The 23,349-nt window shown below is 39.0% G+C and overlaps 1 protein-coding gene across 4 annotated transcripts in view; it reads left to right on the top strand.

Moving 5' to 3' along the window:
- LOC114659238 (glutathione synthetase-like) overlaps positions 1-23,349 on the top strand; it is a 67,537-nt gene that overhangs the window by 28,987 nt on the left and 15,201 nt on the right. For 2 of the 4 annotated variants that reach the window (XM_051932616.1, XM_028811599.2), the window contains exons 3-8: positions 4,702-4,847; positions 6,518-6,593; positions 6,752-6,891; positions 7,086-7,196; positions 11,563-11,643; positions 23,164-23,241. In XM_051932616.1, the coding sequence (XP_051788576.1) occupies positions 4,702-4,847; positions 6,518-6,593; positions 6,752-6,891; positions 7,086-7,196; positions 11,563-11,643; positions 23,164-23,241 (632 nt within the window). The remainder of the gene's footprint in view (positions 1-4,701; positions 4,848-6,517; positions 6,594-6,751; positions 6,892-7,085; positions 7,197-11,562; positions 11,644-23,163; positions 23,242-23,349) is intronic. The other 2 variants (XM_028811600.2, XM_028811601.2) reach the window with 2 other exon arrangements.

Genomic DNA, 23,349 nt, shown 5'->3' with positions numbered 1-23,349 from the left:
CAAGTCGGGAAAAAACCAGTTCTACCTCATGCTGTCCAACCCTAGGTAACAAAGCACAGGGGTTGTGAGAGCTGATTTTACCCAATCAATAATTACTGATGTTATGATTCACATTTCACTCAAAAGGACCAAAGTGGCAGTACGTATAGAATGTACTCCGGTGAATACAAACAATCAAAAGTACATTACAGCAGACCACATCTTACAGGTAGGCATTTGGATTTCTGTGAGCGGGCACTAGTCAGTATGATTGGTATAAAATCGAATTAATTCTGGTCTCAGTTCAACAAGATAATTCAGTAATGCACTGATGTCAAAAGAATCAGTCATTGATGCTGACGGATTAATAAATCGAGCATTAGACTTAAGATATGGTTTGTATCATGCCAAGATATAAACGCCATTATGAATAGACATCCTACACTCCAGCAAATGAACTACCATCAACTTCTTCTTCAGACAAAAACAACAATAACAACATTTATTTATACATTATAGAGAATCTTCATGCAAGCAATGTAGCTCAAAGTGCTTTACAAGATGTCAAAGAGAAAGTTACACACAAAAAAAGAAAAACTGATAAGATTAGGCAATAATATTAAGTAAGAAATTAAAAACAGAAATTATAAGTAGAGTATCATCCATACAGTGGGTACGGAAAGTATTCAGACCCCCTTCAATTTTTCACTCTTTGTTATATTGCAGCCATTTGCTAAAATCATTTAAATTAATTTTTTTCCTCATTAATGTACACACAGCACCCCATATTGACAGACAAAAAAAAGAATTTTTGAAATTGTTGCAGATTTATTAAAAAAGAAAAACTGAAATATCACATGGTCCTAAGTATTCAGACCCTTTGCTGTGACACTCATATATTTAACTCAGGTGCTTTCCATTTCTTCTGATCATCCTTGAGATCACCTTCATTTGATTCCAGCTGTGTTTGATTATACTGATTGGACTTGATTAGGAAAGCCACACACCTGTCTATATAAGACCTTACAGCTCACAATGCATGTTAGAGCAAATGAGAATCATGAGGTCAAAGGAACTGCCTAAAGAGCTCAGAGACAGAATTGTGGCAAGGCACAGATCTGGCCAAGGTTACAAAAAAATTTCTGCTGCACTTAAGGTTCTCAAGAGCACAGTGGCCTCCATAATCCTTAAATGGAAGACGTTTGGGACGACCAGAACCCTTCCTAGAGCTGGCTGTCCGGCCAAGCTGAGATACCGGGGGAGAAGAGCCTTGGTGAGCGAGGTAAAGAAGAACCCAAAGATCACTTTGGCTGAGCTCCAGAGATGCAGTCAGGAGATGGGAGAAAGTTGTAGAAAGTCAACCATCACGGCAGCCCTCCACCAGTCAGGGCTTTATGGCAGAGTGGCCTGTCGGAAGCCTCTCCTCAGTGCAAGACACATGACAGCCCGCATGGAGTTTGCTAAAATACACCTGAAGGACTCTGAGATGGTGAGAAATAAGATTCTCTGGTCTGATGAGACCAAGATAGAACTTTTTAGCCTTAATTCTAAGCGGTATGTGTGGAGACAACCAGGCACTGCTCATCACTTGTCCAATACAGTCCCCACAGTAAAGCATGGTGGTGGCAGCATCATGCTGTGGGGGTGTTTTTCAGCTGCAGGGACAGGACGACTGGTTGCAATTGAGGGAAAGATGAATGCGGCCAAGTACAGGGATATCCTGGACAAAAACCTTCTCCAGAGTGCTAAGGACCTCAGACTGGGCCGAAGGTTTACCTTCCAACAAGACAATGACCCTAAGCACACAGCTAAAATAACGAAAGAGTGGCTTCACAACAACTCTGTGACTGTTCTTGAATGGCCCAGCCAGAGCCCTGACTTAAACCCAATTGAGCATCTCTGGAGAGACCTAAAAATGGCTGTCCACCAACGTTTACCATCCAACCTGACAGAACTGGAGAGGATCTGCAAGGAGGAATGGCAGAGGATCCCCAAATCCAGGTGTGAAAAACTTGTTGCATCTTTCCCAAGAAGACTCATGGCTGTATTAGCTCAAAAGGGTGCTTCTACTAAATACTGAGCAAAGGGTCTGAATACTTAGGACCATGTGATATTTCAGTTTTTCTTTTTTAATAAATCTGCAACAATTTCAAAAATTCTTTTTTTTGTCTGTCAATATGGGGTGCTGTGTGTACATTAATGAGGAAAAAAATTAATTTAAATGATTTTAGCAAATGGCTGCAATATAACAAAGAGTGAAAAATTGAAGGGGGTCTGAATACTTTCCGTACCCACAAGTAGAGTATCATCCATATATACAGTGTTATGATGTACAGTAAGTCTCTAAGGATTAGTCCGGTGATATGGTAAGACGGCTGGGAGGACAGAAAAAAAAAATCTGCAGGGGTCCCAAGGCAAAAAGACCTCCCAGCCCCAAGTGGACATTCTAAGTAACATACTGTACATGTTCTTAATTCATTCCTCAGATGGCAAACAAGATTTAATCAAAGAACAGCATTAAACCTAGGCTCCCAAAACCAAATTGGACCCAGCTCAAAATCTATTAAATGCTTGAGGATGCTGCAGACATAATACAGAGAGATTCACTCAAAAGAGGCCCCGAATATTCTGTAATACCTCTCGCTAGGACGAAGCAATCTGACCGAAACAATGTGCAGTGTACTCCTCAGTAAATGGAGCTTTGAACAAGCTGGGATGTCTCTGTGTTGGAGCAATGAAGTAGGCGCCGGACAGCCATCGTGACATTTAACCTCCGTTTGCAACTTCTGTGTGCTACCGCCAGTACCCCTTCACTCAGTCACTCGACTTCTCATCAGGATGGTAGTGTACAGTATTGAGCAGCGCATCTTCATGGTGCAAACCTATTGGGTCACCAATTCATTGCACTGAAGAACTTTTAACTTTTTTCATCAGTTTTTGTAGGCTACCTCTTGTCACTTCTAAGGATTAGAAATCAAAGAACAGTCAAAGCAGTGACATATTTGATATTTGACGCTGCTTGAATATTATCCAAATTAATATATATGAAGGGATCTTTCAGGGACTGGTCAGATTTTTTTGACCAGCATGATAATGACTGGCTTATGAGCCAATTTAGACTTTCAAGAGCCACTCTCTTGAAACTCTGTGCTGAGTTGTTCGTATGCAGGTTTTAACAATGGTTGGCGTTCTGGCAATAGGATGGTAACAGGATGGCAACTTCTCATCAGGATGGTAGTGTACAGTATTGAGCAGCGCATCTTCATGGTGCAAACCTATTGGGTCACCAATTCATTTAAGTGATGTCAGAATCAACTGGATGATCATGAGTTAATGGAAAGTTACTTCCAGCAAGATGGAACAATGGCACAATGTGTCACACATCAGCAAGGAGCGTGGCAGAAACTGAGTCCTTATTCGGCAACAGAGTAATTTCAAAAGAAGCCATCAGGGTCTTTGGATCTGACACCATCAGACTTCTTCCTTTGTGGTATGCTCAAAGGAAAAGTCTATCGGAACCAGCCTCACACTGTGGAAGATTTGAAAGAAAACACCCAACATGAAATTGCTGCTCTTCCCCCCGAGACGCTTGATGATATGTTCAGGAACATGGAACACTGCGTCAAAACTTGTCTGGCAGAAAACTGAAACCACTTCCAGCATTGCATGTAATGCAATCGATTACACATACATCAAGGTATATAGCGTATTTTTCTGGTTCAGATTGCTTCATCCTAACGGGAGTAACTACAGAATATTCGGGACCTCTTTCGAGTGAATCTGCCCGTATAAGACCATATCCATCAAATGTTATATTAATCAAATACTGCAGACTATATTAATCAGACACTTAAACCCAGAATCCAGCATCACCAAGCCAGACTACACATGACATTGATTTCCACCACATTCTTATATCCATGTGGTCATTATGTGAAAATGATGCTGTTAGCTTTGTATTTATTACCGATTTACATTAATGGCTTTGGATGTACTCTGCAAAATAAATGAGAGGTAGAGTCTGCCCAATGATTTGGGGTACTAGCCCAAAAACCCCATCGATGGGTGGTATTTCAGAAGATGAAAATAAATGGACGGAAGGGTGCAAAATTACGACATCTGTCATGAGCAAAGAAAAGGTCTCAAAAGAGTAAAAAAAAAACACTTCTGAATTGGAGCGCTGTCTTCCAGGGTCCTAGAGTGGTCCTAGAGCAGTCTCCTGGAAGGAGCGTGGTTTTGTGGGTTGGAAAGGAAGTGAAGTCAGTCAACTTCTGGCAGTCGCTCCTCTGAACTGAGAGTATAGAAAAAGATTACATTAGCAACATTACCTCAACTCGGGGTGGAACTGTTCACCTGGAAGGAACCCTCAAGATGTCACCTAAATCCCCTATTTAATCTTCTTGTAAATGAATGGGTTAATTTTATGGATTAATTTGAATGGGTTAATGTTTATGCAAAACAGTATTTTCTTCTCATTAAAAAAGTAATTAATGGACAAACCTAGCAGTTTGATTGGTGGGGGACAGCTCCCTGAGGCCCACACACAATGGTGGGCCTGCAGTACAGGTTTACAACTGTATGAATTTACAATCAGTAATGAAGGGGAGCTCTGCTGAATATCTGATAAAATGGGAAAGAAGTTAGAAGTAGGCCAAAGAAGCAGTTGTTTGACTGATTTTATGCTATTATGTGACTCTAATGTCTAGTCCTCTCTCTTCCCAGGTCTTAAGCTACGCTCCATTCACACTCTTTCCATCCCCAATCCCTAAATCCATCTATGAACAGGCCAAGCTTTTACAAAGAGACTTTAATCTGTTGGTGGACAAGATTACTCAAGACAGCAAGTTTCTGGAACAAGCTCTTGCCAGGTATGCCTGAAGTGATCATTTCTTTGAGTTTTAGAGACTACTTAACAGCTCTAGATCTTCTGTTTGTGGTAACATTAATTTTCCCAGATGGAGACTAAATTTGGATTTGATCTAAGACTTGGAAAGCAAACTAAAGACAGTTTATTAAAAAAGGTGAAGTAATCATCAGATTAAACAATTCTTGTTAATCATTTTTAAATTTGTAATTGTTATCTTTCCATTTTTCTTGATGAGGTGGTAGGGTTATTAGTGCTGCTACTTCAGAGATCCAGTGTCTTTGGTTTGAATCCCATAGCTGGTTGTTGACTGTGTGGTGTTTGTACATTCTCCCTGCATCTGCATGTGTTTTTCTCTGTGTACAGTTTTTCTCCCATATTCCGAAGACTTTGTGACAAGTTGATTGCCAGTTCCATATTGTTCCCAAGTTTGAATAAAGGGATCTTGGATGGGGAGCCAGTCCATCACAAGACTAACTCCTGCTTTACAGATTCCATGGTCTGTGACCCTTTTCCTTGATGTACTACACTGGACATGGCTTTTGTTGCTACAGCTCATAGTGTACATTCAGCTGGCAGATGCATTTCTATATATTAATGTTACTTTGGGATTTGGGTTTACCAGTTTTTTTCCATTCTAAACATTGATCTAGGATGGCAGAGTGGCACAGTGGTAACAATGCTACCTTTCAGTAAGGACATCAGTGTTCATGTCCTGGCTCCTCCCTGTGTAGAGTTTGCATGCTCTCCTGATGTCTGTGTGGGTTTCCACTGGGTGCTCTGGTTTCCTCCCACTGCCCAAAGACTTAGGTTAGGTGAATAGGTGATGCTAAATTAGCCCTAGTGTATATGTGGTGTGGTTGTGTGTTCATCCTATGATGGACTGGAACCCTGTCCAGGGTTTGCTCCTGCCTTGCACCTTATTCTAGCTGGGAGAGGCTTCAGGCCCAATCACGACAAGACATTTATCCACTCATTTTCTTAACCTGTTAGGCACAATTATAGGGTGTGGGATTTCAGAGTACCTTATATTCTTGTAGCGCTGGATGTAAAGAAGAAATAATCTACAGAACAGTTGCCAGCTCAGTGCAGGCCACACTCAAGAACATAACCACATTCACTAAGATCAGTTCATATTACAAATAACAATCAAAATATCTTTGAAATGCAGGTGGAAACCAGAGTACTGGGCAAAACCATACAAACACAGAGATGAGGTGCAAACTCAATAGATACATTTAAGTAGTAAACTAGGAGTTACAACTCAAGGCATCAAGGCATCCACTTTCTGAAACTGCTTTGTTCATTATAGTGTCACAGAGGACTAGAGGATCAAACTATGGGAAGCACACCCCTCTGTCTCAGTATGCATTCTCTCACATACATAAAACCATCCTCACTCTTAACAGTCCCATTCAGAGTGTTAGGGTTGTGGTAGAGAACTGGAGCACTGAGAGAACTCATCCAAACCCAGTGGGGACAGCACCAAGAATCAAACCTCCGCTTTAGGGCAATGGTCCTAATTACTGCATTCTTTTGCCACAATCAATCTAACATTTTACTTTTAAATGCAATTTACACTGAAAGCTTTCTTTTCTGTGAACAATTTGAAATATCGGTAATTGCACCAACAGTTATTTGCTCAATCAAATTTCTCATTGTGCTTTCTTGCAGCATAATTAAAGTGGATCATTTTATAGCACGACTGTTCGAGATTTACAGAAAGACTCTCCAGAAGGGCATCTCTTCGGTAATAGAATTCTGCTTCTTTGTTAATTATCACATATTTCTTTCTATAGTCTTAAGAGTAATGAGGAAAAGAAAAAATGTTAATCACTTTTATATTTTTCATTCTGAGTGCAGCTCTATGAAACATGACTGATGAAATTTAAAAAACTGTTTCTTTAGCCAATCACTATAGGTCTGATTCGGTCAGATTACATGTTCCTATGTGGAGAAGAGGGTGTCACATCATTAAAGCAGATTGAGTTCAACACAATATCCGTTGGTGGTGGAGGGCTGGCATCTCAAGTACCAGCAGTGCACAGGTCATTGTATTTTTTATTTAGTACAAAAGTAAAACAATTTTGATCTTGGTGGTGAAGATGGGGAATTCAGGGAAGGGAAGTTGGCAGTTAATTTTTTTTTTTTTTTTTTTTTTTTTAATAGTATTTCCTAGTGAGTATTTCCTATTTTCCTGTAAATACACTTTTTTAAGATATTTTTTCCTTTTTCAAAAAAGGCACATATTGAAAGTGGCTGGCATACATAATGTAAATATCATGGACAATAACTGCATTGCCATCTTGGCAGGTGCGATTGAAAAAGCATGGAGCTTGTATGGTTCACAAGGGTGAGTGGTTTATATGATGACATATTAAATCAAATCAAATCATTTGTCAAATACAATTATATATACAGTACAGTATGTATGTGCTTAGTTATTAATATAAAATGACAAAAACAATAATGCTTGACTTTATAAATATCAATAAAAATAGTTATCAAACCAAAATGTGTGATAAATAATAAATAGTAATAAAATAAATAACTTAATAGCTTAATGTGAATGAGTGCACCATGTACCTCTAGGCGCTGTCCTTCTTGAAGATGTGGATGAACTGTGGAGAGATGCTCCTCCTCAGTCTCTCTGAACTGGACTTTAGACAGCAGTAGCTTTTACCTGAGAAAAGACACCATTATCGGGATTGCTGGTATTACTGATAATTTTCTGTTCCCTGGTCCGGCATCACTTGGTATAGATGTCCTTGAAGTTAGGGGTGCACACCCAGTGACTGCATCACTCTCTACAGAGCACTTTGGTCCAGCCGTGTGCTGTTCTCAAAGCAGGCAACAATACTTCCTTTTAGAATACTTTCAGTGGTGGATGTGTAGAAGTTCTTTAGTATCCGGTAGGGTAGCCTGAAATTCCTGAAGTGTCTAAGGTGGTAAAGACATTGCCATTCCTTCCTCAGCAAAGTGTTGATGTGCTTGGACCAGGTCAGGTCTTCTGTGATGTGGGCTCTGAGGTACCTGAAGCTGTCCACACTCTTTACCTGAGTGCTGTTAATACTGAGGGGGTGGTAGTGCCTCCATTGTTTTCTGCCAAACTCTACAATCAGCTCGTCTGTTCTGCTGACATTCTGTAGTAGAATGTTGCCCTGACACCATTGTGACAGACTGTCCACCTCATCCATGTCAGCTAACTTATTGTGCTTGGAGATCAGGTCTATCACAGTCGTGTCATCAGCAAACTTGACAATAATGTTAGAGTCATGTGCAACCATGCAGTCATATGTGTAAAAGGAGTACAGCGGAGGACTCAGAACACAGCCCTGTGGAGTACCTGTGTTTAGAGTGAGGGATGATGAAGTGTGACTACCCATATGATCCTCCTGGTGTCTGCCTTTTAGGAAGCTAAACACCCAGCTGCACAGTAATGTGTTCAGACGCAGGTCCTTGAGCTTGTTGGTGAGCTTAGAGGGGATTATTGTGTTAAATGCTAAACTATAGTCAATGAAGATCATTTGCCCATAATCCCTCTCCTGTTGTCCATGTGGGCCAGTGCTGTATGCGGTACCAAGGCGGTGGCATAATCTGTGGATCTACTTACTGGAGTGATATGCAAACTGTAGTGGATCCAGTTCTTTTGGTAGAGAAAACCATATGTAATTTTTGACTAGCCACTCGAAATACTTTATTGTTGTTGGCATTCGTGCAACAGGACAATAGTCAATCAGGCAGGTTGGGCTTGCTTTCTTAGGTACAGGGACAGTGGTGGATCTTGTAAAGCAAGAGAGAGATGCAGAGAGAAGGAGCCATAGAATTCATGGCACATTCTTCTGAAGTCGCTTAACGAGGCTCTGGAATAACAGGAGGCCTTCTTGTCAAACAAAAAGAATACACTGCTAAATGATGCCATCAACTGTCAATAGTCAGTATGTTTTTCCTTCTTGTTTTATTACTTTGAAATATGTGGACTAACTAATTATAACTATGAGCACCAAGCAAGAAAGAAATAAATAATACCCCAACCTGTTTCCATGTTAGCTTCACTTTATGCATAACAACAATACAGTGGATGTTAACTTGTATCAGTAGTCCAGTAATTAAAACACTTATTTCTAAATTTTAATTAGTGAGTTTTTCTTCTTCCTTCTTTAATACTCTATCTGGATTTTGAGGTTAGAATTTATAGCCATGCCAAATTCCTTGGCTACTTTTGGATGCAGCGGTTACCACTAAACATCAGACAATATTATATCCCAGAGGTCCCTAGAAATAGCAAACCCAACCTTTGGCTAGCACATGGACTGTAAAGAACCTGATAATTATGTTGTTATTCTGTGCTAAATTCAGCTGATGTCTAAAGTCTCGTGTTTGAACTTTCTGATTCCCACTTGTAAGAATGGAGACTAAAATAAAGTTTCCTAATTTAACAACAGTGAAGCCCAACTAATTCTAGTAACCATATACCATCCACTGTATTGATAACGCCTTCCAGGTCCCCATTATTTCTAATTATCCATAATTTAAGATGTTTTGACGCTGATTGTTTGTTTGCCTCGTTCAGGGGATGTATTGTTTCTTTTAATGTTCAGTTTGCAGTTCATACTGCAAACTTTGAAGTGAACCAGAGGGTGTGTTGTGGACTTCTTCGATTGAACAGAAGCATTTTTTCCCAGGAAGGTTGACAACAGTTGTGTTTGTTCGTATTTTCCTAAATTATTAACTGGAAGGGTTGGGAGTATGCGCAGATAGTATGTTGCCGCACCCACCACATGACGAACCACCTGGACTGGAACCCGAGTGCAGCGGGTGATATCTCAACACCACACTGCAACTGTGTGAGTTTTTTTTTTTTTTTTTTTAACGGTGGCTTGGGTGGAAGACTACTGGAAAAGTATGTGCTAAAAGACACATTTCAAGTAGTCAAGTGTCCAACAGAAAACAATATCTGTTGAAGGCATACTCTGATGTGCTTCAGGTTTATAACAGTAGACTTATCACATAATTATCTTTTAACTGTATGCTGTTGCATATTAACTTTCCAGTAGTCCCAGAATGAACATAACCATAGTTTAATTTATATTAAATCGTATGTCTACTGTCTTAACTCTTGTACATATCTTTTAATAACAATTATTTTGGAATGCTTCATTAACATTGACTAACATGTCAAAGTTAGTGTGCACGTTGAGAGGCTGTGCGACCTCCAAACGTTACTTTAGAGGTATAAGATTAGGGCGTTTAATTGACGGTCTCACGTGTCGTTTCTTGACACTTTTGCATGTATTTTGATTGGCCAGATTATTTATTTATTTTTTTAAACATGGTCAACTGCTGCCTGCTCATGTGCACAAGAGGCTATGAGAATGAATCAGGTTTTTGCTGTGGTTAGTCAAGTAATAGTGCAAGATATTTTATGCAAATTGTGTTACATTTGTACCTGTGTGCATATTTATTTGTTTTTTTTCCCCCTTAATTGTTTTCAGTACTCCATGTTAATCCTCATGTCATTATGCTATAAATTACATACCCCAATTACAGACAGCAGACTCTCAGTGTAACTGCTACAGAGTGCACAATTTCCTTTTTTCTTAATTTTATTGATTTTATTGTGATCATTCCATAAATAAAGATCAATTTTTACAAAAATAGGACTGAAAACAAATCAACCCCCACCCCTGAGAAAGAGAGCATGGCCAACAGAGTAAAACTTAAAGCTAGTAAAAAATAAGTAAATTGATGAGTTTAATAAGCGGATAAAGATAAATGGAGAAGAAAAAGGAATGGGAAGAGAATCTGCTTCCTCAGTGCTTTAAGAACTTAATCTAAAATGTTATTGATTAGATCCTGCCAGATTTTGAAAATGTTCTGCACAGATCCTCAGAGCGCACAATTTCCAAGTATATATGTATGCAGCCCGGAGCCTCCACACTGGAGTTCAAAGTAAGTGGAGTTGACTCCAATGAGAACCAGTAGAGTCTAGCTGCAGCCCTGCAGATCTCTGCCCAGTTACACTATGGTTAAAATTAGGGCCAAGTACTGTCCTGTAAGTTAACTCCACCTACTTGGAGCTCCAGGGTGGAGGCTTTAGCTGCAGAGATACCAGATTCACAAATTCACACATAATGCCTAGTGCCTCATGTAGTTTAGTTAGATCAGTTCAGTTCCAGATTACATTCATACCTCGCACCTGGGTTTGCTTGGTTCTGCACCAGGACCACTCTTTCCAAAGGGCCTTGATATGGTTGTTTTGGTCTGTACTAGAGTGTGATTGGCATGTTCATATTTACCTAAACAAATTTAGGGAAAGTTTGAAAAAAAATGGTCCAAACCAGTTAGGTATGAAAATGGCTTTATTTAATGGGCCCTAATAGCTCCTTATATCTTGAAATATTACTCTAGAGTCTGCTACCTTTCTTTAGTGTGGGAAGAATACAGTCAATGTCCTCAGTGATCACTGCACAGTGCTCTGGATCCTTCCTCCATAATGTGTCCTGAAATGCCTTTCTCACCTCTCATCCCAAAAACTGGCCAGGCCACCCCATGTCCTTTCTATTTTTATTTAACTAATTTGGTTGACAACATTTAGCTGGTCATGTTTTAAATAAAAGTCCAGCTAATCACATTTTAACTGAATTAAGGAATTGCAAAACTGGGTGTGTAAATGAAGTTCAAAAACTTATTTGTGTGCTCACCTATTGTTCTCTTAGGTCAATCATTATGTTTCTGGTAGAAGACAGCCAGATGAATATATACGACCAGCGGCTCATAGAAAATGAACTCTGGAGCAGGTTAGTCAGACTTTCACTTAAATTTAAGGATGAATGGCAAATCAAGTCTATTGGAAGTGTGTAACTTACCAGCTTGTAGTAAACTTCCTTTTTATTAAGAAGAATGGTGCAAGAATATTAGATTGTGATATAAAAGAGTATCTCTTTGTCCCTTCTGTTGTCTTTCTAGTGTACTAATTCCCTTCATAATTTTAAAACAATTCCATTATTTCTTCTCTTGCTTAAACTAAAAAGGCTCAGCTCTTTTAATCTTTCCTCATAATTCATCCTCTGTAGCCCTGAAATCAGCCTAGTCACTTTTCTCTGGACATTTTCTAGTGCTGCTATGTCCTTTTTGTAGCCTGGAGACCAAAATTGCACACAGTACTCCAGATGAGGCCTCACCAGTGCATTGTAAACCCTGAACGTAACCTCCTTGGCCTTGTACACTACACATCATGCTATATAGATTAACATTCTGTTAGCCTTCTTAATGGCTTCTGAACACTGTCTGGCAGTTGGTAGTGACAAGTCCTCGTCGACTCCTAAATCCTTCTTATATGGTTTAGTCTTGATTTTCACACCTCCCATTGTGTATTCAATATAAACATTTTAGTTCCAATATGTAATTCTTTACATTTAATTACTTTAAATTTCATCGGCCACAAATCTGCCCAAGCCTGTATGATGTCCAAGTCCCTCTGTAATGATTCAATGGATTGTAGATTATCTACCAATTCATCTAGCTTGGTATCTTCTGCAAACTTAACCAGCTTGTTATCCATCCAGCCATTTTCCAACCCGCTGAATCCAAACACAGGGTCACGGGGGTCTGCTGGAGCCAATCCCAGCCAACACAGGGCACAAGGCAGGAACCAATCCTGAGCAGGGTGCCAACCCACCACAGAGCTTGTTATTTATATTCCTATTAAGATCACTTGTGTATATTAAAAATAGCAGCAGCATTAGCATTGACCCCTGAAGGACACCACTCTTAATATCTGTCAATTCTGATAGGGTACCTCCTACCATAACCATCTGCTTGATGTGTCTGAACCAATTCTGCACTTATCTACATAACATACCCTAAACTCCCACTTCTTTTTGTTTGATTCCCAGCCTCTCATGTGGCACCTTATCAAATTCTTTCTGAAAATCCATATAAATAATATATTTTCCACTTTGGTCATATACTTTTGTTGCTTCCTCACAGAATTTCAGCATGTTGGTAAAACATGACCTCCACCTTTTGAACCCATGTTGACTGTTCAATAAAACTCCTGTTCTTGCCTCGTGTTGCTCAGTCTTTTCCTTAATAATTCCTTCCATTAATTTACCTGTGATGCACATTAAGCTTACTGGCCTATAGTTGATTGAATCTGCCCGATCAGCCTTTTTATAAAATGAGATAATATTTGCCATTTTCCAGTCCTTAGGAATTTCCCCAGTGTGCAGTGACTTCCTACAAATATGCGTTGAAGGTTTATGTATGTACTCTCTAAACTCCTTAAGAACTCGAGGATACATATTATCTGCTCCTGGTGATTTGTTTGATTTCAGCCTATTTCGAAGCAGTACTTCTTTCCCTCTACAATTTCCTAATCACTCAGTACCTTCTTAGTAGTCCTTGTTAATCCTGGGTGGTTATCCATTTTCTCACATGTGAAGACTTCAGAAAAAATCAAGTTTAGAGCATCTCCTATTTCAATATCTGTATTTTTATATTCCCCTTTACTTTTCCTGATACACTTCACCTCCTTATTGATCGTTCTTTTACTACTAAACTACTGAAAGAACTCTTTGGGTCATCTTTGGACTGGCATATGGCACAAGCAGAACTTTGGAAAAGACTACCTTGTCAGTTCTGTTGCTCAGTCTGGCACATAACTCTTTAAATGTGAATTGTAGAACTGACATACTACCCTTATCAAAATCAATTGTTCCAACGTGCACAATGACAACAGGATTCCACCCCCGCCTCCTGTGGTCAAGGGTCTATCAACACCTCCAGGGAGGTTTCTCATCTTTGCACCCAGAAAGCAAAACAATGTGCAATACATTCTGACTCTGAAGCAAACCCCTAATGTCTGAGTTCCCTAACTATCACTTCCTCTCTCTTTTGGGGTGTTTTATCTTGGTAGAGTAATATATTGCTCTACTTTCCTCTATTGTATTATTAATATGTAGCCTTTTTTAGAATGCCTCTAATCTCACAGACTTACGACTGTTTATAAGGTATTGTACCATATAACTCCTCCCCACCTTCCCTTCTGTATCTAAAACCTCAGGCAATTAGGTATAGTAAAGACAAGCAGGAGATAAGTTACACATAAAATAATGTATTATTGATAATATTCATAAATAATAACAATATGCAAAGTACATTTGAATATTGGCAACCATACAGCCTGATTAAATGATGATGTGTAGTTTCAGGCGGCACACAGACTTGTTAGTTACTTAAAAATGTCTCTAGTTAAAGCATCATTCAGCTTTCTTCAGAACAGGCTGCACTGCCTGCCTCAATATGGCTGCCGAGTTGTGCTCTCCATTGTGTTGTCTTCTTCAGTTCATGGTGTGATGGTCTTCATCAGTTTGGTAAGAGAGATGCTTCTTCATCATATATTGGTTAGTAAGAGAGAGAGAATTTGGTTGAACAAGCAGATTTATAGATTCTCTGTCCAACCCCTACAGCCAATAGGACATCATGATACTTAAAAGCTTTTGATAGAAGCCAATTCCAAACAGCCATGCTTCAGACCAATGGGGCAAAGACAATCTTAACACCAACCATCCCCCAAAATCATATGTCAAGGTAACCTGGCTCCCTTGTGGGGACTGAAAGACTTTAGCAGAGAAATACTCGGCAAACTGGTTTAAGGCACATCCCCCCCATCTCTGTCGTACAATTCAAAGAGACCCATTCCTAAAGGGGGGGGGGGGGGGGGGGGGGGTAAACACTCACTAATGTAACACTAAATTACATTGCTTTGCCTAAATTACAAACAAAGACATACAAAATATTTATCAAGTTATATGCAAAATCTTACATCACAACATGGGGATTGGTTTTGAGGTGACCAGTTAGGGCTCCCAGTGCCTGCGTAACACTTCAGAATCTTCAGAAACACCGTACAGCTCCGCAAAGACCTGAAAATGGACTGACACCTCCAATTTTGGTCTTGATGCCCATGGACATTGTGCACCCTTTGCCTTGCACCTTGTGTCTGTGACTCATCTATCTCTACCTTATTGATCTGGAATCTCCTCCTGCGCCACCTTAGGTGTGCGCACTATCTCTCTAAACTCCTGGGCCTGGACCTCCCTCTTCAGTTCAGCAGCCCTGAGCTTGAGGTTAATTCAACTAAATATGTTTTGTCAATCTCATATATCTTTTAAAATTGTCTAAAATGCAAGATTCAATCTGTGAGCGTCATTAGCATAAACAACATGGGCAAGGCCATACAAACCTGGAACAAAATAGAAGTATCCACGAAAAAGAAACAACAAGATAGCATCATAATGACGTGACTGTCATAATTATGTAATACATAGACGGGTGCATAAACATTTGATAAATCTACACAAAATGTAAAATAGTAAATGAGGATCCCAAAACTCAGTTTAGAACAGGCGTGGTACCTGTATAGGACCTGGGTAGGCCTGTGTCCCTCGAATTTGCTCATTGGTCCACCCTGTTTTTCAGCTTGCTTTTTGAATATTTTTTTTTGTACTTCTTACAAATGAAAATTAACCTATGCCACATTTTAATATATGCATTTTAATATATATCCCTTGATTAAAATATCAATTAACTTTAAATCTACTGTAAAAGAGGAAATAAACAAAGATAAATTGTTGGTCACCCCATATAATTGAAGTCTTTGAAGTTGGGTCCAGGCAGACGGAAAACAGAAGTGACGTCAGCAATGGAGTGGCTATCAGTCTTCTGTTTTACAGAGTGAAGAGAAGAGAAGGCATTAGAGTACAGCACCAACCCAGTGCTCAGTGGGTAATTACTGTCACCAAAACCCTTAAGCTGTCTCCCATGTTCATGTGTGTGATGCTGCACAGCAAAATTGTCAGTGTTACTTTGTCACTGTAAGAGTTCATTTAACTCTTAAAAAGTATTTGGAAAGCATTTTTATGGATTGAGATTTTGCTCCATAAATAACAAGGATAATAGAAAATAAAATTGACTTTAAATTTTACCAACCACTGCCACTCAAAATGAATCATTAACAGGAGGCTATCAACTAGTAACGTACTGAAATCACTAGTTATGTGGGTAGGTTCTGAATGAAAACATGAACAAAGCAAGATAAATGTGAATGATATCTCAACAAACAACTGTTGGATGTTTTATTTTGAAAAGAAAACAAGCACAACTGCAGAAAATTCCAAAGTCTGATGTCAGCACTGAAAACTTTGGTGACGCCTCAATGGCAAGTAAATCAAAACTAACTTTACTAATGTTTTTTTTTTTTTTTACCAACTTCGCTACTTAGTATGATGGAAAGTCAACAACCACACAGTCGCTAAATGTCAAAGGACTGGCAAGGTCACAGATTTTTTTGATATTTACAAGCCACCAACTTAATTGATATTCAAGTTTCCAACTTCTGTTACAGCTGGAAAGGTGCTCAGTTTTGCAGCTCATTGATATAACAAATACAGTGTAACAAGAACAACCAAGAGACATTGGGAAGGTCTGGGGCAGCCACCCATATAATATTTCCTGGCTGCAATATTGATTAAATAGAACAGACATGTTCACACGACTGAGTCCAAAACATAACTGACTGTTGTCTTAAGATGGCAGCTTTTAAATGCATGTAGAGGATGTGACGTCATCAGGACCGGAACCAGAAGTGACGTTGTTGGTGGCTCCAGAACCGGGCGGGATTTCCCGAGAATGGTCTGCAAGGAACTGAGAGAGAGAATCAGTGCATTTCGCCACCCCCTGGTCTGGTGTGGAATTACATCCATTCAGGCCCTTTACTTGTCCCCTAATCACGCGTGTGTGACAACAATATGTGGCTGGAATGCAGGACACTGAAAGGTGCAATTTTGGTGATAACTTAATTAAGGACACATTCACTCATAGATTCAGAGAATGGAAACACACACATCAGACATGCTCAAGACATGAGTCAAATAAAACTCACAGGGCAGTGCTTTGTAAATACACAAACTCAAAGGAACACCAATAACAGTCATTTGTTTGCTTTTTTTTATATTTTATTAATATCATTCCATACAAATAGATCAATTTTTATAAAAAATAGGATTGAAAACAAATCAAACCCCACCCCTAAGAAGGAGAGCATGGCCAAAGGAGTAATACTTAAAGCTTGTAAACATACCTAAATTGTTGAGTTTAATAGGGCAATAAAGATAAATGGAGAAGAAAAAGAAATGCAGAGATAATTATTTCTTTTTATTCTAAAATATTATTGATTAGATCCTGCCAGGTTTTGAAAACGTTCTGTACAGATCCTCTAACTGAGAATTTGATTTTTTCCAATTTCAAATAATATAAAACATCGGTTTCCCACTGACTTATAAGAGGAGAATTAGGATTCTTCCAATTTAACAAAATAAGTCTGCGTGTCAAAAGTGTAGTGAATGCAATCACCGTTTGCTTGTCCTTCTCCACTTCAAGTCCATCTGGAAGAACACCAAACACAGCTATTAATGGGTTACGAGGGATTGTGACACCAAGGCTGTCTGAAAGGCACTTAAAAATTCTGGTCCAAAATGATGTTAATTTGGTGCAGGCCCAAAACATGTGACCCAGTGAGGCAGGAGCTTGGTTGCAGCGTTCGCAGGTTGGATCCTGCCCTGGAAATATTTTGGACAGTTTTAAGCGAGACAGATGAGCTCAATATATAATTTTGAGTTGAATAATTATATGCTTTGCGCATATGGAGCTCAAGTAAACTCTCTGCATTGCTACCTTCCACTCCTTTTCTGATATATTAATTAAGAGATCTTTTTCCCATTGTCCTCTTGGATCTTTGTAAGGAAGGGACTCTAATAAAATTTTATATATTGCAGAAATGGTGTCTAAGTCCTTGAAAATGAGCAGTATTTTTCCAGCATGGTGGAGGGTACGAGATGAGGATAATCGGGCAGGTTCTGTTTAACAAAGTTTCTAATTTGAAGATAGTGAAAGAAATGTGTAGCTGGAAGGTTAAATTTGGAATGTAATTGTTCAAAGGATAAAAAGAGATTGTCTATATAAAGATCTCTGAGCAATTTAATCCCAAATCTTTTCCAGATATTAAAAACTAGATATGTTTGCGAGGGTTGAAAGAGGTGGTTCTCCTGCAGAAGTGCCACAGATAAAAGATTTTCCATCTTAAAATTCTTTCTAAATTGGTTCCATGTTCTGAGTGAATGAAGCACAATTAGGTTATTAGTATATTTGTGATAACTTGCATTTATTGGGGTGCAGAGCAGGGAATATAAAGAAGTACTGCAGTATTTTACTTCTATTGCGGACCAAGCCTGTGAATGTTCATCTATTTGTGACCAGGTTTTTATAGCTTGTATGTTTGCTGCCCAGTAATAAAACTGAAAATTAGGTAGAGCCATGCCTCCTTCTGCCTTAGGTCTTTGTAGGGTCGCTCTTCAGATATGTGAATGTTTTGAGTTCCAAATAAATGAGGTTATGGTTGAATCTAATTGCTTAAAAATGATTTATTGATGTATATTGGAATGTTTTGAAATAAAAAAAGAAGCTTAGGAAGGATATTCATCTTAACAACGTTAATTCTTCCAGCTAGAGTGAGATGAAGGGTTGACCATCTATGCAAGTCTTGCTTAATTTTTTCCATACAGACGGCAAAATTTTGTTGATAAAGAGCTTTATGTTTACTTGTGATATTTACCCCTAGGTATTTAAACTGATCTACTATGGTAAAAGGTAGGGTGTCCAATCTAATATTATATGCTTGAGAATTCACTGGAAAGAGTATACTTTTATTCAAATTAATTCTGAGACCAGAGTTCTTTTGAAATTCTGTAAGTGCTGTTAAAACTGCAGGCACAGTGTTTTCTGGGTCTGATATATATAAAACCATATCATCTGCATATAGAGAAATTTTCTGTTCCAGTCCTTCTCTGATAATCCCCTTTATCTGATAAGAATTTCAACAGTGTACTGCCAGTGGTTCAATGGCGATTGCAAACAGCAGTGGTGACAAGGGGCATCCTTGTCTGGTGCCATGTTCTAGTTTAAAGTAGTCTGAACAAATGTTGTTAATACAAACTGAAGCTTCTGGATTGGTATACAGTAGTTTGATCCATGCACAAATATTCGGGCCAAACCTAAATTTCTCTAATGTAGTGAAAAGGTAGTTCCATTCAATCATATCAAATGCTTTTTCTGCATCCAATGATAATAATATCTCTGGGGTGTTTGACTTTGCTGGTGAATATATAACATTAAACAGGCGTTGAAGATTGGAAGATAAGTGTCGGCCTTTAATACATCCAGTTTGATCCTGTGATATTATTGAAGGCAGCATTTTCTCCATCCTTCTAGCTATAATTTTTGAGAGTATCTTAACATCATTATTCAGAACTGAAATTGGTCTGTATGATGCACATTGTAACAAGTCCTTATTTTGTTTAGGAACAACGGTGATTAATGCTTGACGAAAGGTTTGAGGTAGAATTTGATTGTCTCTAGCTTCTTTAAATGTTGCCAATAAGAGGTGAGCTAGTTGAGTGGATAATCCATATTACTAAACGAGAATGGTAAACTGGATATGGACGCAGGGACCTGCCCGTGGACGCAGGAGACATAGTGCGCAGGCGCCACAACAAGCCCCCCCCCCCCCCACCCCACAGCAAAACGGGAGAGACTACGGTTGGATGCCGCAAGCAGGATAAAGCGAGGTCAGAAATAAAAGACAGAGTAGGAAACAAAGTAAAACGTCATAAAGAGGTTAAAGAACAGGGCCAAACACATGGAGATCAGGTTACAGATGATGAAAACTAGAATGCAACAGCTTCAAAAAAACCTAGGCACGAAACACATGCACAGCGAGGGACAGAATATAAAGGTGGAAACAACGACAGTTAAACGTCCACACCGCACAGCGGAGGCAGACCCGGAAGGTGCAGGCACCTACACCGCGTGTCGGAAGGCGTGGGAAAGTACGAAAGGCAAAGGTGCCTACACAGCATGGTGAAACCCGACATAATACGGAAGGTGCAGGCGTTGCCGCCATATTGTGAGTGGCACTAATGCGTAGTGAGGGCCCAGGCGTCACCGCCATATTGTGCGTGGCACTACTGCTGAGTGAAGTTAGGAATAATGTGCTGCTTGGTGTGCCACACAAACCCCCCCACAGACTACGGAGTCCATGGAGACTACGAATGACATAACCACACAAACAACAGGAGTCAGCGCCCAACCCCAGAGTAAAATGGGACAGAATACGGAGTCGAGAAAGGTTCACAAATCAAACCCAACATAATACGCCACCCCAGAGTAAAACGGGACAGACTACGGAGTCCAGAAAGGGTCACAAATCAATTGGAGTACGGAAAGCGCAAGATAGTACGCAAACACACTACACAGCTTGATCCACGCACCTCTAATGACCCACAAGCAAAAACACGATATAGTACAGAAACCCAACAAATACGGACTCCACAACATATTTGAATCACATTACAGTGATACAATCACACAAACAACAAGAGTCAGCGCCCCACCCCAGAGTAGAACGGGACAGAATACGGAGTTGAGAAAGGTTCACAAATCAAACCCGACATGATACGCCACCCCAGACTAAAACGGGACAGACTACGGAGTCCAGAAAGGGTCACAAATCAATTGGAGTATGGAAATCGCCAGATAGTACGCAAACACACTACACATGCATTATCCACACACCTCTAATAACCCGCAAGCAAAAACACGATATAGTACAGAAACCCCACAAATACGGACTCCACAACATATTTGAATCACATTACAGTGATTCAATATTAACAGTGCAACCACACAAGACACAGGCACAACACCTGATGAGTAATAAGAATAAACGGACACTCCGTATTAAAGGTTCGTCATCCTCACACGTGAAAACTATACAGCATAAATGAATCATCACATTACAGTCATACATTATTAACAGTTCAACCACAGAAAACGCTACGTATTAACAGTAAGTGCAATCCATTATCCGTATTACTAACGCTAAACAAGGAAGAACTAATGGAGTTGCACTCACGCCTCCAAAACAATAGACCAGATACCACTGATTCTGATAGCGTCAGAGGTTTATCCAGTTCCTCAGCACTAAAAGTATCAATTTGTGGTATTTTTAATGTATCCAGAAATGCATTAGATTGTTTGTTGTCTTCTTTAAACTCAGTAGAATATAAGGTTTTATAGTAGTCTCTAAATGTGTGCATTATATTTTTATGGTCAATAATTTAATCTCCATTCGTGTTGGTGATTACTGGGATTGCATTGCGAACTTCTTGCTTGTGGATTTGTTGAGCTAAAAGCTTATTAGCTTTCTCTCCGTGTTCATAGTAATGATGTCTTGATTTATAAATAAGTTGTTCAGTTTCTTTAGTTGTCAAGATGTTAAGTTCTGTGTGCAGAGCCTGCCTTTTCCTATGAAGAGCCTCACTTGGACGCTTGGCTTGTTCTTCATCTATTCTAGTAATTTTGCTTCTTAGCTCTGACACTTTCTTGGTTTCTAATTTATTTCTGTGGGAAATATATGAAATAATCTGTCCTCTTAAGAAGGCCTTTAGAGTTTCCCAGAGTGTTCCTGCAGAAACCTCTGAGGGTGTGTTTGTCTCTAGGAAGAAACTGATTTGTTTGGATATAAATTCTGTATAGTTCTCGTCTGCTAATAGAAGTGGGTTAAGATGCCATCTGCGAGGTGAGTCTGAGGGGCATAATGATTTTAGCTCCAAGACCAGAGGTGCATGGTCGGAGATAACAATTGTGTTGTATTTGCAAGATTAAATCATAGGCAAGAAATTATTATGTATAAAGAAATAATCAATTCTTGAGTAGCTATGATGCACTGGCAAGTATAACGAATATGTTCTTGAGTTTGGGTTTAGAAACCTCCAGGGGTCTGATAAGTTGTGGTCAGTTACAAACTGTGTAATTGTCTTTGCAGTGTTAGATGTTTTCCCCCCGTGACAGGAGTCCTATCTAAGAGTGGATTTAAAACACAATTAAAGTCCCCAGCCATTATAATTTTATGAGTGTTCACATTGGGAATGGATGCAAATTGATTTTGCATGAATTCCTTATCATCGACATTGGGTGCATAAACATTCATCAAAATCATTTTACAGTTAAATAAGTTGCCCATGACCATCACATATCTCCCTTCAGGATCCGATACTACATCTGATGCTACAAATGAGACTGTTCTATGTATGAGAATTCCCACACCTCTAGTTTTCTTTGTAAAGCTAGAATGAAACATTTGGCCAGTCCAATCAATATTATGATATATTATCTGGGCATTTGTGCTTGTAATTGTTTGGCATCTTGTATGTATAATTAAAAGGAAGTCAATCAGTGTATTTGCATAATTTGTAGGTGAATTTAAATTATTGCTAATAAAAATTAATAAAACTGGACATGCAAAAAAATGATGACTCCATTTGCATTGATATAACTGGAGTCCTAATATTTTTTTAAATGAATGTATATTTAACTATAAAAAAATTTTCGTCTTTATCATTGTGTGTAACACATGTTGCCTTAGAAAGGTTGCTGTAAAGGAAAATTGGCAATGACGTGAAGAGCAATTCTGGATGTCTTTTAAAATGCCAGAATCTCAAAAAATATTTTTTTCCCTAAAAATGACACAATACATTGTTTTATAGTATTTGTGCAATCTCATGACAATGATTAATATTCAAAAACTTTCTTGGCTTAAGAAATAGATTTATTCAGTAAGTTTTAAGGCTTTTGTTTTAAATTTAGACTCGTGTCCTTTGGACCCCATTTTAAAAACTGGTACTGTATTTTTTAAAAATTATATATATAAAAAAATAGATGCTTCACCATGGAGCACAACTTCTTGTAGCCATGTAATTTACACCCTTGACTGTAGACGAAAAACTTCAACTTGAAAAATCCCAAACTTATCCTTTAGGATTCATCAATATAGTTTTAAAATAACCACGATGGGCCCGTGATTACCCGCCTTGTCCTATTGACTGTTAGGTTGGGCTCTCTCCTCGTGTTGCTCTTTTTTGGAGAATGAGCTCTGTATTATTCTTCATTTGTTTTTTTTGGATTGATTTTGAAGCATATTGTTGGTGTCTGTTATGTTATTTTTGGCTGTTTGACAGAGCTGTGTGCTGTTGTAATGTTATTTTTGTGTGTCATATGTTTATTTATTTATTTACAAATTTTAATTTAAGGGCATATTTCGTTGAGATGTTGTAATGTTCTTTGTTAATGTTGCCCATTTTGATATACTGTAGCAATTGCTAAAATTTTTACAACATTTTCCTTTCCATCTGTGGTCACAGGAATATTCCAGTTATTCGGAGGAGGTTTGAGGACATCAGTAAGAGAGGACACTTGGATGAGGAGAAGAGGCTTTTTATGTAAGTCTATTTCTGTGTTCCCAGGAATTGAGTGACCCCTACTGGCTATTTGAAGTAATAGGCCATAGCACACACAGCCTGGTTATGAGTTTACCTGCCTGCACGCAC

Source organism: Erpetoichthys calabaricus, chromosome 10 (genome assembly GCF_900747795.2).
Source record: "Erpetoichthys calabaricus chromosome 10, fErpCal1.3, whole genome shotgun sequence".
NCBI lineage: Eukaryota > Metazoa > Chordata > Cladistia > Polypteriformes > Polypteridae > Erpetoichthys > Erpetoichthys calabaricus.
Note: the sequence above shows the minus strand (reverse complement) of the source record. Positions and strands in the feature narration are given on the sequence as shown.